The 12,135-nt window shown below is 59.3% G+C and overlaps 1 protein-coding gene across 2 annotated transcripts; it reads right to left on the minus strand.

The window, feature by feature from the left end:
- Nucleotides 1–231: 231 nt before the first annotated feature.
- LOC107312645 (phosphatidylinositol 3,4,5-trisphosphate 5-phosphatase 2-like) lies at nucleotides 232–9,300 on the minus strand. 2 transcript variants are annotated; one of them, XM_015860271.2, is made up of 27 exons: nucleotides 9,178–9,300; nucleotides 8,650–9,028; nucleotides 7,820–7,883; nucleotides 7,283–7,421; nucleotides 7,063–7,207; nucleotides 6,674–6,814; nucleotides 6,480–6,567; nucleotides 6,181–6,267; nucleotides 5,857–5,961; nucleotides 5,656–5,770; nucleotides 5,402–5,508; nucleotides 5,021–5,123; nucleotides 4,514–4,710; nucleotides 4,320–4,437; nucleotides 4,143–4,239; nucleotides 3,902–4,040; nucleotides 3,731–3,830; nucleotides 3,353–3,441; nucleotides 3,050–3,131; nucleotides 2,878–2,967; nucleotides 2,691–2,807; nucleotides 2,474–2,562; nucleotides 2,262–2,349; nucleotides 2,039–2,194; nucleotides 1,883–1,964; nucleotides 1,367–1,805; nucleotides 232–1,167 (listed from the first exon to the last, which is right to left on the minus strand). In XM_015860271.2, exons 2-27 carry the CDS (start codon nucleotides 8,784–8,786, stop codon nucleotides 952–954), a joined length of 3,330 nt encoding a protein of 1,109 aa, XP_015715757.1. In that variant the 5' UTR covers nucleotides 8,787–9,028; nucleotides 9,178–9,300; the 3' UTR covers nucleotides 232–951. The 2 variants fall into 2 exon arrangements, with proteins under 2 accessions (XP_015715757.1, XP_032300152.1); XM_032444261.1 differs by lacking the exon at nucleotides 6,181–6,267.
- Between the last annotated feature and the right edge of the window lie 2,835 nt (nucleotides 9,301–12,135).

The following is a 12,135-nucleotide window of genomic DNA, read 5'->3' on the forward strand; positions in this document are numbered from 1 at the left end:
ACTCCGGCCTCTCTCCTTCGGGGACAGGATGGTATCGCAGCCCTGCGAGGCTCTCCTGGGGAGAAAGGCGGCCACTGCCACCTTGAGGCCGGCCCGGGCATCGTGTCCCTAAAGCGGGCAGCAGCAGCGGGGCCGCGCAGTGCTTGCGGTTCGGCAGCACGCAGATGCGTGCCGGGGCTCCCCATGGCTTGGCAGAGCAGACGGCTGTCATCACTGTGTGTACGCGCACACTTCAGCCTCCTCCAAACTTTATTCTGGGAGACAACGGTGTGGTGCACCCCATAGGACTCAGCCTCAAGGAACAGCTGCTCCTTGGGGAACTCGGCCCCAGCCAGGCTGAGGCTGAAGGCTCATGGGCATTCAGGTCATCAAGGTCCAAACATCCAGTGGTCCCAATGTCCTGAGGGGCCTCAATGTGTCCTGTGTCCTCCTCCCTGCTTGTAGGGCTCAGCATGGTCTTTGCATTGCTTTGGGGAGGGAGGATGGTGACATACAGAGAAACCCCAAGAGCATCCATATAATGTCCATAGGAACAGTCTCAGGAAGTCTCAGGAAAGACTTCCCAGCAGAGGTGCAGCAGTCACTTCTTGCTTGGCCAGGTCCGTATCTGGGTGCTGGCAGTGGCCAGGTGAGATGCCAACAGTGCTGGCAAGGGATCAACCTTGGGACATCTCCAGTCCCATATGTTCAGGCTTAGGTGTTGGGTTTGGGGTGGGCTCAGTGCTGCCGGCTCCCCAAGGGGCTCCTATGCACTTTGCCACGGTGCAGGGATGTGTGCAGGGCTGAGCACCCCAGCTCCCATCATGTCTTGCTCAGTGCCATCACTGCACATGCAGCAAAAGAGACACTGTGCCAGGAAGCCACTAAGTGGGGACCCCAGGGTGTCCACGAAGATCTGGGGACACACACTGGGTCTATCTCCCCAGCCTCCTGCACCCTGCCTGGAGGGGTTCACCTCTCATCCTCCCTCAGGCACAGGGCTCTACTGGGGACCCTGGGGATACAAGTGCTGCCCTGCTCTGTGCCTGCTGCTGCCAGCTCCAGGGCTGGGGGGTACCTGAAGACCTCAGCGCTGTTCCAGCCATGTGCACACAGCCCTTCCTCATGCTGCTGCACTCCAACATGGTCTGGTCCAGTGCCAGCACTGCAGGACTTGTCACAGCACCACTGGGGAAAGAAGAACAAGGGAAGGCTTCAGCCCTGTGACAGCAGAAATGCCCACCTTGGTGGCCCCACCCTGCATGAACTGGGTGCCCCAGCACTGCCACCCCTCCAGCATTCCATGCCCCATTGGCAGCTCTACAAAGGGTCAGCATCCTGCTTCTGGGGATGGCCCTGTAGCCAAAAGCACATCCCATGGTTGTACCTCTTTGTGGTGGCCATGCTGGTGAGCACTCATCCCACGCCCCGGCACCTCCCGGTAGCGCGGTGGGGGTGGCTGAGGGGCACTGTGGCTCTGGTCCAGCAGCATTTGGTGGCTGCCCCCTTCACCCCTGGGGGCCATGCGGTCCAGGTGGTTCGGGGAGGTGGCCATGTGCAGCATTGTCAGCGAGCAGTCACCCCCCTCTGGCACATCCCTCACCAGGACAGCTGACTTGGGGCGCTTCTGCCTGCCCACACCAGGAGGGCTCAGCAGGGACCTGCAAGGTGAAGGCAAAGGGGCCTGTGCCTGGGGGGGACCCCGCATGGGGCTGTCCTCCTGTATGTCAGCACCCAACGCCCACGTGGCAGGCAGTCCCTCGAAGATGAAGTAGGCTGGGTTGGTGTAGCTGCTGGTCGCCTCTGGGAAGCTGCAGGGACGGCTCCTGCAGGGCACAGAATCACCAGGTTCAGCATCACCTGGGGATGGGGCATGGGGATGGTCCCCAGCCTGAGAGGGTACCTGAGGAGTGGCTTAGGGTACAGCGTGGAGTCCTCTGCTGGAGCATCCTCCTCCTCCTCCTCCTCCTCAAAGCTGATCCACTCTGCAGAGCACGGATGTGTCACTTCTCCCCATGCGGGCTCATGGCAGCAGTGGGATGACACGGTGGCACCTTACCATAGAGCCTTTCGCGGGTGCTGTGCCTGTCCTTGGGGACACGGACCTTCATCCAGCCCCTCATGGAGCCTGTCTCCTCGCCATGGTGGAAGAGGAAGGTCTCAAACTTCTGGGCCATGCTGTCAATCATCGACCGCATCGCGATGCAGCACTCGCCTGCACATGAAGTACAGTGAGCCCCACACCCAGCAGCACCCTGCTTGTGTCCCCATCCCATGCGCACCGTATGACTCGCAGCTCTCTATGCCCTTGATACTGAGGAGCAGGTGCTGGTCACCCAGGTACTCCAGGTCGGGCAGGATGGGGTTCAGCTGCACAAAGTGATAGGGGCAGGGTTGTAAAGTTTACCTCTGTCCTCAGGGGTGATCACACCATGCAAGGTGGGAGGGGTGGGAATGAGATGGGAGGATGCTGAGCCCTCCCCGCTGTGCATACCACGGGCAGCTGCTTTGCTGACCAGCACATCCTGAGGAAGCCGGGGATGTCGCAGCTCTGCGAGGTGTTCTCCCCACTGCGCTGTGCCTCTGCCAGGGAAGAGCCATGGGGTCAGCTCCAGCCCCATGGGGACAGTTCCAGCCCCATGGGGACAGCTCCAGCCCCATGCCAGGCACTGACCCACCCTGCCCTGCACTGCAGCCCCAGGACACCTCACCCTCCAGGCAGTAGGAGTGGAACTCGATGTAGCACTTGCTGCGGCTGGCAGTTTTGACAATCACCTCGATGCTGTCCCATTCAATGCAGGCCAGGGGCTCAGGGCCAGTGCCAGGAGCTGCAGGACATGAGGGTTCTCAATGGGGGCCAAGTCCTAGTGGGGACAGACCCCATCCTCTTGTCCTTACCCTTCTTGGGCACAAACTGCGATGTCACACCCACCTCAAAGGTGGCAAAGACAGGCGAGTGGTCACTGGTGACGATGTCATCAGTACAGCCTGGCAGGGGGAGAGGCAGCTGGTGGGCTGCCAGAGCCATAGGACTGCACCAGGCTCAGCCCCATCCCCAGGTGCCACTCACCATAGGAGCTGCAGACCAGGTGGGTCTCTGGGAGAGACTTCCAGAGGATGCGGTCACACCATGAGGGGACATTGATCCTCATCTAGGAAGGGGAAAAGAACCACTATAGGTGTTCTTTTAGGTTCAGGATTCTTTTTCCCAGCCCTGCTTCTTCCTCACAACCCAAAAAAAAAAAAAAAAAAAAAAAAAGCAAAGAGCAGCCCTAAAACTTCACCTTCTCTCAGGGGAGGGCTGAGCACCCTGTCCAGCACCATCCATTCTGCTGTCCCTACGCCCCATCTGTGTCCACGTGTAGGAACTCACCCCTGTGGTCTTGAACTTCTGCCACATGTAGTTGTCCCGGGAGCCCCGCTCATACCGGTAGGTGGGTGGGAAGGAGATGTCACCCTCACCTGGGAACACACACACACACACACACAGGTGACACGAGGCCAGTATCTCTGACCATCCCCAGAGGTGCAAACTGCTCCTATGCGGTCAGGCTCTGAGTGTCCCCATGCCCCAAGCTGTGGGGACGCTGCCCAGGAGAGGCTCATGATGCACATGACTTTCCCCCAGGCTTTTGGCACCTTGCACAGAGCCGTGCAGGGACACAGTGCTAGAGATGGCACTGGCAGAGAGCTGGAGGCCCCTGGGTGCCACTGGGGCAGGCAGCAAGCAGCTCAGCAAACCCGCACTCACGGAACTGCAGGAACACCTTGTTCTTCTCCCGCTCCAGGTTGAGTTGGTCCATGGCAAGGAGGATGTCAAACTCCTTCTTAGTGACATGGGTCAGGACGTCCTGAGCAGGCACAGGAGGAGCGGTCAGCACTGGTCCTGGCACCCTGAGCCCAGCTCCCCATGGACACACACCTGCACATCCATGTTTAGGCGGTAGTTGAGATCCCCGAACCAGAAGAGGTGGGTGAAGCGCAGTGTGAGGTCGAAGGCACTGAGCCGTTTGTCACCCAGTGCCAGCGAGCGCAGGATGTCACTGTAGTTCTGGTTCCTCCTGTGCCATGCAGAGGAGTCACAGGTCAACCACTGTGGGATATCGTGGGGTCACCCCTTGCCCCTGAGGTGGCACCTGCCCACCCCATGGTGTCCCCATCACCTGTGGGTCTTGTCGCTGCCCGAGGCCAGGTGGCAGTTGACAAAACCAAAGGATGTCCCATTGAAAAGAAAGGAGACACCCACAGCCCCCTTGTTCCCTGTGGGGACATAGAGCTCAGGGGGCACAGAAGTGCCATGGGGCAGCTGCCCCAGCTCAGTATCCCCATCTCTTCCCTACCCAGAGTGTTGGCAATCCCTGTTTTGACGCTGGAGGTGTGGACATGGCTGATGCGCCGCTTGTGCTCTGGCTTCACCAGCACCACCATCTTGATGCTCCAGAGACTCTGCAGGGCCACCTGTGGGATGGGACAGTCAGCCCGCCCACCCCCACAACACAGGAAGCCAAAGCATCCCCAGAAGTTGGCTGTTTACCACTTGGTAGTCAATGGCCATCAGCGTCTTCAGGGATGCACGCAGGAACTCAACCCACTCGCGGTCACCCAGGGAGTTCTCCTGTGTGCCGATGACGTAGATGTCATGCGGGATGCAGGTGGTGGTCTCGTCCTGTGTGTGTCCCAGGCCCCTCGAGGTCAGCCAGGAGGCGAGGGAGCGGGGTGGTGGTGTGCTGCCTGGGGATGGGCACAGTGGGTGACTGCCTCGCACCCTCCTTCACCCCAATACCCTCTGGGGATGGGAAGCATCACACCCATGCACATCTCAGACCTGTGAAGCCCTCCAGGGATTCATGTCTCCAACAGCAATGGGGCAAGAAAGCTCCAAATCCCAAATGTCCATAATGGGGTCTTCCCTCCCACTGAAGACCAACTCACACATTGCCCATCCTAAGGCAGCTCTCTGCAGACCCTTCCCAAGTGTCCCAGGTTTGCAGTGGGCTGTGAAGATCCCCCTAGATGACAGGACCTCATCCAGGTCCCTTACCCATGTTCCATGTCCCAACATAAACCGAGATGAGGTCAGGTTCATCCAGGTTGGAGTGTTGGATCTTCATCAGCTGCAGCAGCTGGCAAAAGGCTTCTCGCTTCTGGGGGCAACATAGGGGGCTCAGGGCACATACAGGGGGTTGGGGGTTTCAGGGGGTGGACCCAGGTGTAGGGGAGCACTGAAGCCTCAAAGGCAGACAGGGTCAGGGAGACAACAGCACCCAGGTGTCAGAGCTGACAGAGGGCTGGCCTTGACCTCAAGAGCACCTATTCCCTGCATGGCTAAAGAATGGCTCTGTATTCCCAAAACTGCATCCCTGAGGGGGTGGGGGGTGAGGGTCTGGGGGCATTCCCCCACAGAGCCATCCATGTTGCACACCTTTGCACTGGGGAAGACAATGTCCTTGCTCAGGCTCCTCTGCATGTCACGGTTGTACACCAGCCTCACCTTGCTCTGCATGCTCTGGTACTTGATCAGCTGCAGGACTAAATGTGGGGCATGAGAAGTGCAGGAGGACCCCCTGTCCCATGGCACATGGCATGGGGCAGAGCTCGGCATGCAGCCCACCCCATGGAGTCAGGCCCAGCCCAGCAAATGCCGCATGTAGAGAACTGGGGGCAGCAGCCCCTTACTTTTGTCCTGTGGGATGACCTCCTCTGGGGACCCACTGCCCCTCTTGGTGATGGTCACTGTGCCCTCCTCCACATCCACCATCAAGGCTGTGCGCTGTGACTTGCCCACCTTCACCTGCAGCATGGACAGGGGGTTCCTGGGCCAGCCCCCACCCATAGGTGACAAAGACACCATGGCCACACTGTGTGCCCTATCCCCACCTCGAAGCACTGTGTGGCCATGGACTTGGTGTCTGGAGGCAGGGCTGCAGGGCTGGGCAGTTCCAGGTTGTGCCATGACACCGTGTCATGCACTGACATCAGCACCTGCCAGCAGGAGGAGAGAGAGATGGGGATGTGGTGGGTGACAGCCTGAGTGTGGCTGAGGTGCCCAGATTGGGGAGATGCTGTCACTGGGAGTATGGAGAAAGGGGCCCTGAGCACAGGGAGAGGCTGAGGGTGCATGGCTGTGCAGCTGAGCAGCAAGTTGCTGGAGGGATTAATTAGCTGAGGAGTTGGCCAAGCACAGCAAGGAGCTGTGGGCACCTTCTTCTCCAGTGATGACAGCAAGTGGTTGACAGCTGAGATCTTGCTGAGGAGCAGCTCCAGGTCAGGATTGCTGGCCAGGAAACCCTGGGGAGGAGGACTGGTGCTGCTGCTGTGTTCAGGATGTGCCCAAGGCAGGGACCCACTCCCCCCTCCTGCACTGAGAGCACATAATTCCTTGTCCCCAGTGGGGACTTCATCCACTCCTCTGTGCTCAGAGAGCACCACAGGGCCTGCAGCAGCCTCAGGCACCAAAACCACTCATACCCCCTGCAGTGGGATGAGCCCATGGCACTCACCTGGTCCCTGGCCGGACTGCGTGGGGACACGGGGGGTTCAAACACTCTGGCCAGGGTCTCCAGCCCCGCCAGCGTGAAGTCGATCTCACTGCAGAGAGACAAAGGAACACAAAGGCTGGAGATGCACAGGGACAGGGACAAGCAGATGGCCCCTCAGCCCTGCCCTCCTCCTGCCATCCCCATGTGCCACTCACCTGTGCAGTGCCTGGCAGGCAGTGACGAGAGCAGCACTGAGATGGCACAGCTGCGGGTGCCCACTGCACAGTGTAGCCAGGTCCAGTGGCAGGTGCTGTGCCAGGTAGTCAGCCATGAAGCCCATGAAGTCACTGGATGGACTGCAAGGAGGGGCAGTGGATGGGAGCGGAGGTGCCCGGGCTCAGAGAGGTGCCAGCCCTGGGCACGGCACTCAGGATTTGGAAACCACAGGGAAAGGCATTTTGTGCCCTGCTCCAGCTCCAGCATGAGCAGGGCTGGGTGTGGGCAGCCACCCATTAGAACATACCCTTGGTCTTGTGTTCTTGGGATGTGCCACCTCCACCCTGCTATGCTGTGCCCACCCCATTGCCCCTGAGGAGCACGTTACCTGCTATGAACCTGCTCCTGAAGCCTCAGCTGCAGCTGCTGTGAGATGTGGGGATGGGTGGGGGGAGCACCAGGCCCTGTGCTCCCCCCATTAACCCTGGTGGGCACCACGCTGCCCACATGGCCACCTCTTCCATCCTCCCCATCTGCGGGCACAGATCCCAGCTCAGCGCCATCACCTCTCTGCCGGCAGCCCCAACCCTTTGCCCCCATGCTCTCACCAGAGTCTTCATTGGCTGCTTCCCGGAGCCGGTGCACAGGGTAGAGCAGAGGTGTCACCAGCCCATTGTTGGGCTGCTGGTAGGCACTGATCAGCTCAGGGAGGCTCCGGAAGCACTTGGCCTGAATGCCCTGGATGCTCTGGGGGGCAGAGAAGATGGTGGCCACCGTATCCCCCCATCCACAAGCCAAACACCTCCAGCCAGGTTCATAGCTAGGGTGGGCGACGGGGGATGCTCTGCACAGTCTCACAGCAGGGATAGTGACAGAGAGGGGACAACATTTTCACTAAGCCTCCCCCAGATGCAGCAGCAGTGGGTGGCCGTGGGGATACCCGTGTGGCATCGTTCCCAGGCGGCTGCGCTGCAGAAAGGGTCTGTGCAAAGCTCACACATCCTGTGCTGCTGCACTTATGCAAAAAGCAAACCGCACCGCCCGCTACATGCAAGAAGCTGCAGGCTGCACCTCGCTGTGTGCTGTGCAGAAGTTGGAGGTGGGGGTGAATGCCCCCTTCCCTGAGCACTGCTTCCCGCACCCACCTGGACAGAGAGCAGCCCTTCACTGTTGGGCAGGATGCGGTAGGTGTGGACGTGCCGCTGGAACCTACGGGAGAGCAGAGCATCTGCACCATGTGCACTCTGCAGGCAGAGGAACTGAGCTCCTGCTTTGGGTAATGAAGCTGTTGCCTTGTGCCTGTCCCAGGGTGCCCCATGCCCCATGCTCCCCAGCATCATGTGTTTCCCTTTTGTACCATGCACCTGGCCAGGAAAGCCACAGGGAACCAGGGGGCATCCATCCAAACCCACAGAAGCACTGCCCATACATTTCCAGCGCATCTGAGCAGTATGTCCCTCAGTTGTAGGGGTGATCCACCCCAGCCCGAACCCCACGCCTCCACCAGCAGCACCTGAAGGTGCTGGGGCTGCTCAAACTGGCAGCTGAGAAGTTAACAGCAGGACCTGTGGTCCGGATGCTGGCGCGACAGAGGTTGAACACAGAGGTGATGTTTGTATTCACACAGAGAGGGCTGTGCTGGCTGCTTCCTTCACCCCACGCAGGGGCCAGCCAGGCACCCAGATGCACCTGAATGTGGGCAGCCCCACAGGGCACAGAATGATGCTCCATGGATGTGGGGTGGGAGCTACACAGGCCCCCCCGCCCCAGACTGAGCTGGGCATCATCAAAAAAGCACCATCACAGACAGCTGTGCAAAGCAGAAGTGGTTGCTGCACCCTGCACACATCCTTTTTGCTGTTGAATGATTTGCAGCCCCAACCTTGCCTTGCTGTCATGCTGCACCATCCCCCCACCCTGCTGCACGGACTGGGGACAAGAAAGAAGCAAAGAGCAGAAATAAGGTAGAACTCACAGGAGGCACAGGGCGTACGCCCCTGCAATGGACTCACTGTCCCGCACCAGGAAGCAGCCATCCCGCCCAGCCTTGGCCAGCAGATCTTCAGCCACCACCCTGCTGATGTCCTGGTGGTACCAGCTTGCTGCTGCCATTCTTATGGGTGGCACAATGTCAGCTGCACTGCGTTGTGTCCCCCACTCCACATGGGCTGATTGCCAAGGAAGGTGAAGGTGGGGGCCCAGAGGCTGGGGGTCCCGACGGGTGATGTGCAGCTCCTGCTCAAAGGGTGCCCCACACTGATCCCCCCAGCTGGGCAGTGCAGCAGGAGTGGATCTGGGAGGGCCGTGGGGTGAAGCTGGGGGTCTGGGTGCTCCGCATCATGGGTGGCTGCAGTCTGCAGTGTGCAGGGGGGCAGAGAGAGGCAGATCAGGGACCCACGGCAGCATCACCCCACCAGCATCCTGCCCTGCTGCACCAGGAACATGAGGCCACACAGGCATCCCAGTGGCATATGGAACCCCGTATGTCACCAGAGGTACTCACCGTCCCTCGCAGACATGACACTGCACACCCTGTGCCCCCACTGCCCGTCCCCTGCAGCCAGGCCCACTGCTCGCCGTCCCCGCTCTGCACTGCTGTGCTTGCCCACACTCTTCCTCCTTTATGCTCTGCACACTCCACATCTGGGACAGCCTCCTTGCTCCTCCTCCCACTCTAGCCCTGCTCGCAGGGGGAAGCCAGCAGCCATGCAGGGCACTGAGAACAATGGGGGCTTCCCAAGCACAGGGGTCTCACCACCACCCTGCTCCCATCCAAGCCCAGAGTCCCACCCCTCAGTTGTACCCAGCAGAGGGGATGGAGAGCTGCATGGCATCACTGCACTGAACCAGAGCTGGCAGTGATGGGGATACTGCTGCAATGTGGGGCTGAGCTCCAGCCATGCAGAGATGGTGATAATGTGGGCACTGGGTGGATGAGAAATGTAGGAATCCACTGCTGCATTCATTAACTCTGCTTGGGGGTGTCCCAGCTTCAGAGAAAAGGGATGTGAGAGGCTCAGGAAGGGCATGGGGACCATCACACTGAGGTTTTGCCCCTCGTGCCATGCAGTAAGCAGACCCCACGTGCCAGGAGCTGTGCAGGGCAGCTGCCAACAGGGCTGTGTTAGGGTGATTAGCACCACAGCACTGTTAATTACAGACAAGCTGCAGCCACCATCTGCTGCAGGAGAGACAGAATGGGGGCTTCACCACCCACGCCAGCCTGGCTCCTCCCTGCTCTTTGCACGATTTACTCCAGGCAGTTTACAAGACTGGCACGTGGGCACACCCTGCAGCAAGCAGCACCAGGCACAAGGATGTCCCCACCACCCTCTGCAATAACCTCTCCAAGGTATCCCCTGAGCTCCTGGAGCTCAGGAGGAACCTGGCCAACTCAAGTGGCTACCACCTGGTTTTGGGCTGGCAACTGTGGGCCAGTGGAATTCCCATCCCTCAGCCCATCCCAAGGGCAGCTGCATGGCATGGAGCAGTGACCAAGGACTCTACCACCTGGAGACCCTCTCCCACCAGTGCAGCTCCAGGCTGTTACTTAACCATTCCCGTGGCTGTGGGTCTGGCGGCAGGCAGGATTAGTGCTGACCACAGTGCCTAATCCAGCTCAGGGCAGGAAGGCACGGCACTGCCAGAGGCTTTGGGATATCATTGCTGTTTGTCTGTCTGCACCCATCAGATCATCCTGTGTGCACGAGTGGAGCTGCACGCAGCATGGGGACCCACAGGTAAGGCTTTGTGATGTTCATCAAATAGGAGAAAGGCAACACTCAGGGACAGGGTGGCTGCAGAGTCCAGTGTCCCATCGCCCATGCTGCAGCCACACTGAGACGAGTAGCCACCCAGGTGGGGCTGCACCCAGACCTCCACCACTGGGAAGGTCACAGTTCACGTGGCCCCTGCCCTTGGTAGAAATAGTGCCTGCTAATCTGCAGCGTAAGCAGCTCTGTGCATGCAATTAAAGAGATCACAAGTCCCAGCCCCTGTCAGCACATGCTGGCAGCCACAGCCCCGCACTGCTGTGTGCTCAGTGGGGTGGTGGTGGGGTATTCCATCCTCACCGCCTGTGTGCATGTCCCCACGCTGCAGGATGGCTGTTGCCAACATGGACCCACTTGATGTCTTCACAGTTCTCTTATTTGCAGATGTGCACCCTGAATTAACAACACATTGACCAGGTCAGGTGAGGCCAGCCTGCAACGTTATGAAATGACCACAGGACAAAGCATGGTGAGGGAGCAGCCATCATGGGTGTGTTCACACCATCTCCACTGTTCCTGTGCCTCCTCCCTTGGGTTCCTATTCTCCTTCCACTACCTGTCTGTGTGCTGAGGGCAGGACCAGGGGGGCAGGGATGCACCCACCACTCTCTGCCCAGGGACTGATCCAGTGTCCAAGGGGCTCAAGGTCCTTTCCAAGGTGGCACAGCTGGCCCATACCCACAGCAGGATTTAGGAGGTGCCTGGCCCCATCATGGCAGCCCTGCAGAGCACACAAGGGAGGAACCCAACCAGGCAGCCCCTTCCCTGCCTTCCGCTGTCCCCATCAACCACCATGTGAGGATCTGCACCTTGCCTGCCAGGCACTTCCACCCCAATTACCATCACTTCACCCCTAAGCTTTACCAATCTCCATAATCTGCTTTCCCAGGGCTCCAGCCACCACCCCATTTATAGCCCACTCTTACTCAGAAAGCATCTCCCTGGTTAAGAAACTAATAGGATTCCAGCCCCAAAATACCTTTCCCATGGTGCGCACACACAGCGCACCCCCAGCCAAAGCCTGGTGGGCGAGATCCGGGGCGGGAGCAGGTGGCTATAAGAGGCCACAGAGCTGGGAGCAGCCGTGCTGAGCCAGTGGCAGCAGAACAAGCAGGAGAGGAAGAGGAGAGCGTGTATCCGACCTCAGGTGAGTTCTGCTGTGCTGAATGGGCAGGGATGTCAGTGCTGGAGTGGGGGCTGGAAGGAGGGATGGCTGGGGCTGGGTGGGTTTTAGTGTAGGTGTAGGCACCCTTAGCACAGGAGGGCTTGGCCAAGCCAAGGATCCCAGTGCCCACTCTTGGAGCTCTGGCACACAAAGGAAGGCTTCAGCTCTTCCCTCCTTTCTCTCCTTTCATCCTCCCTTTCCCCATCACCCAAATCCTGCTCCCTCAGTGCTGCTGTTCCCAAGGAACCCTGTAGATGAGGATTGCCCAAGACCCACAGCCCACCTGAGGCCATCCCAGAACCCATGTATGGGACTGATGCCTTGTTTTCCCATCATCATCTTCCCTCCACTCCCTCCCTTCTGCTTTTTCCCTTCTCTCCACCATCACCAGTTACATAAAGGGGTGATTCTGCCCACACGCCCCTGGGGCTTAAAATCTTGCCTGCCCTTAAGCCCGGCTAATGTCAGAGCTGCCTAAGTTTAAGAAGCAGAGCTCATCCCTTCTGATCTCCCTACAAATCAG

Source organism: Coturnix japonica, chromosome 4 (genome assembly GCF_001577835.2).
Source record: "Coturnix japonica isolate 7356 chromosome 4, Coturnix japonica 2.1, whole genome shotgun sequence".
Lineage (NCBI taxonomy): Eukaryota > Metazoa > Chordata > Aves > Galliformes > Phasianidae > Coturnix > Coturnix japonica.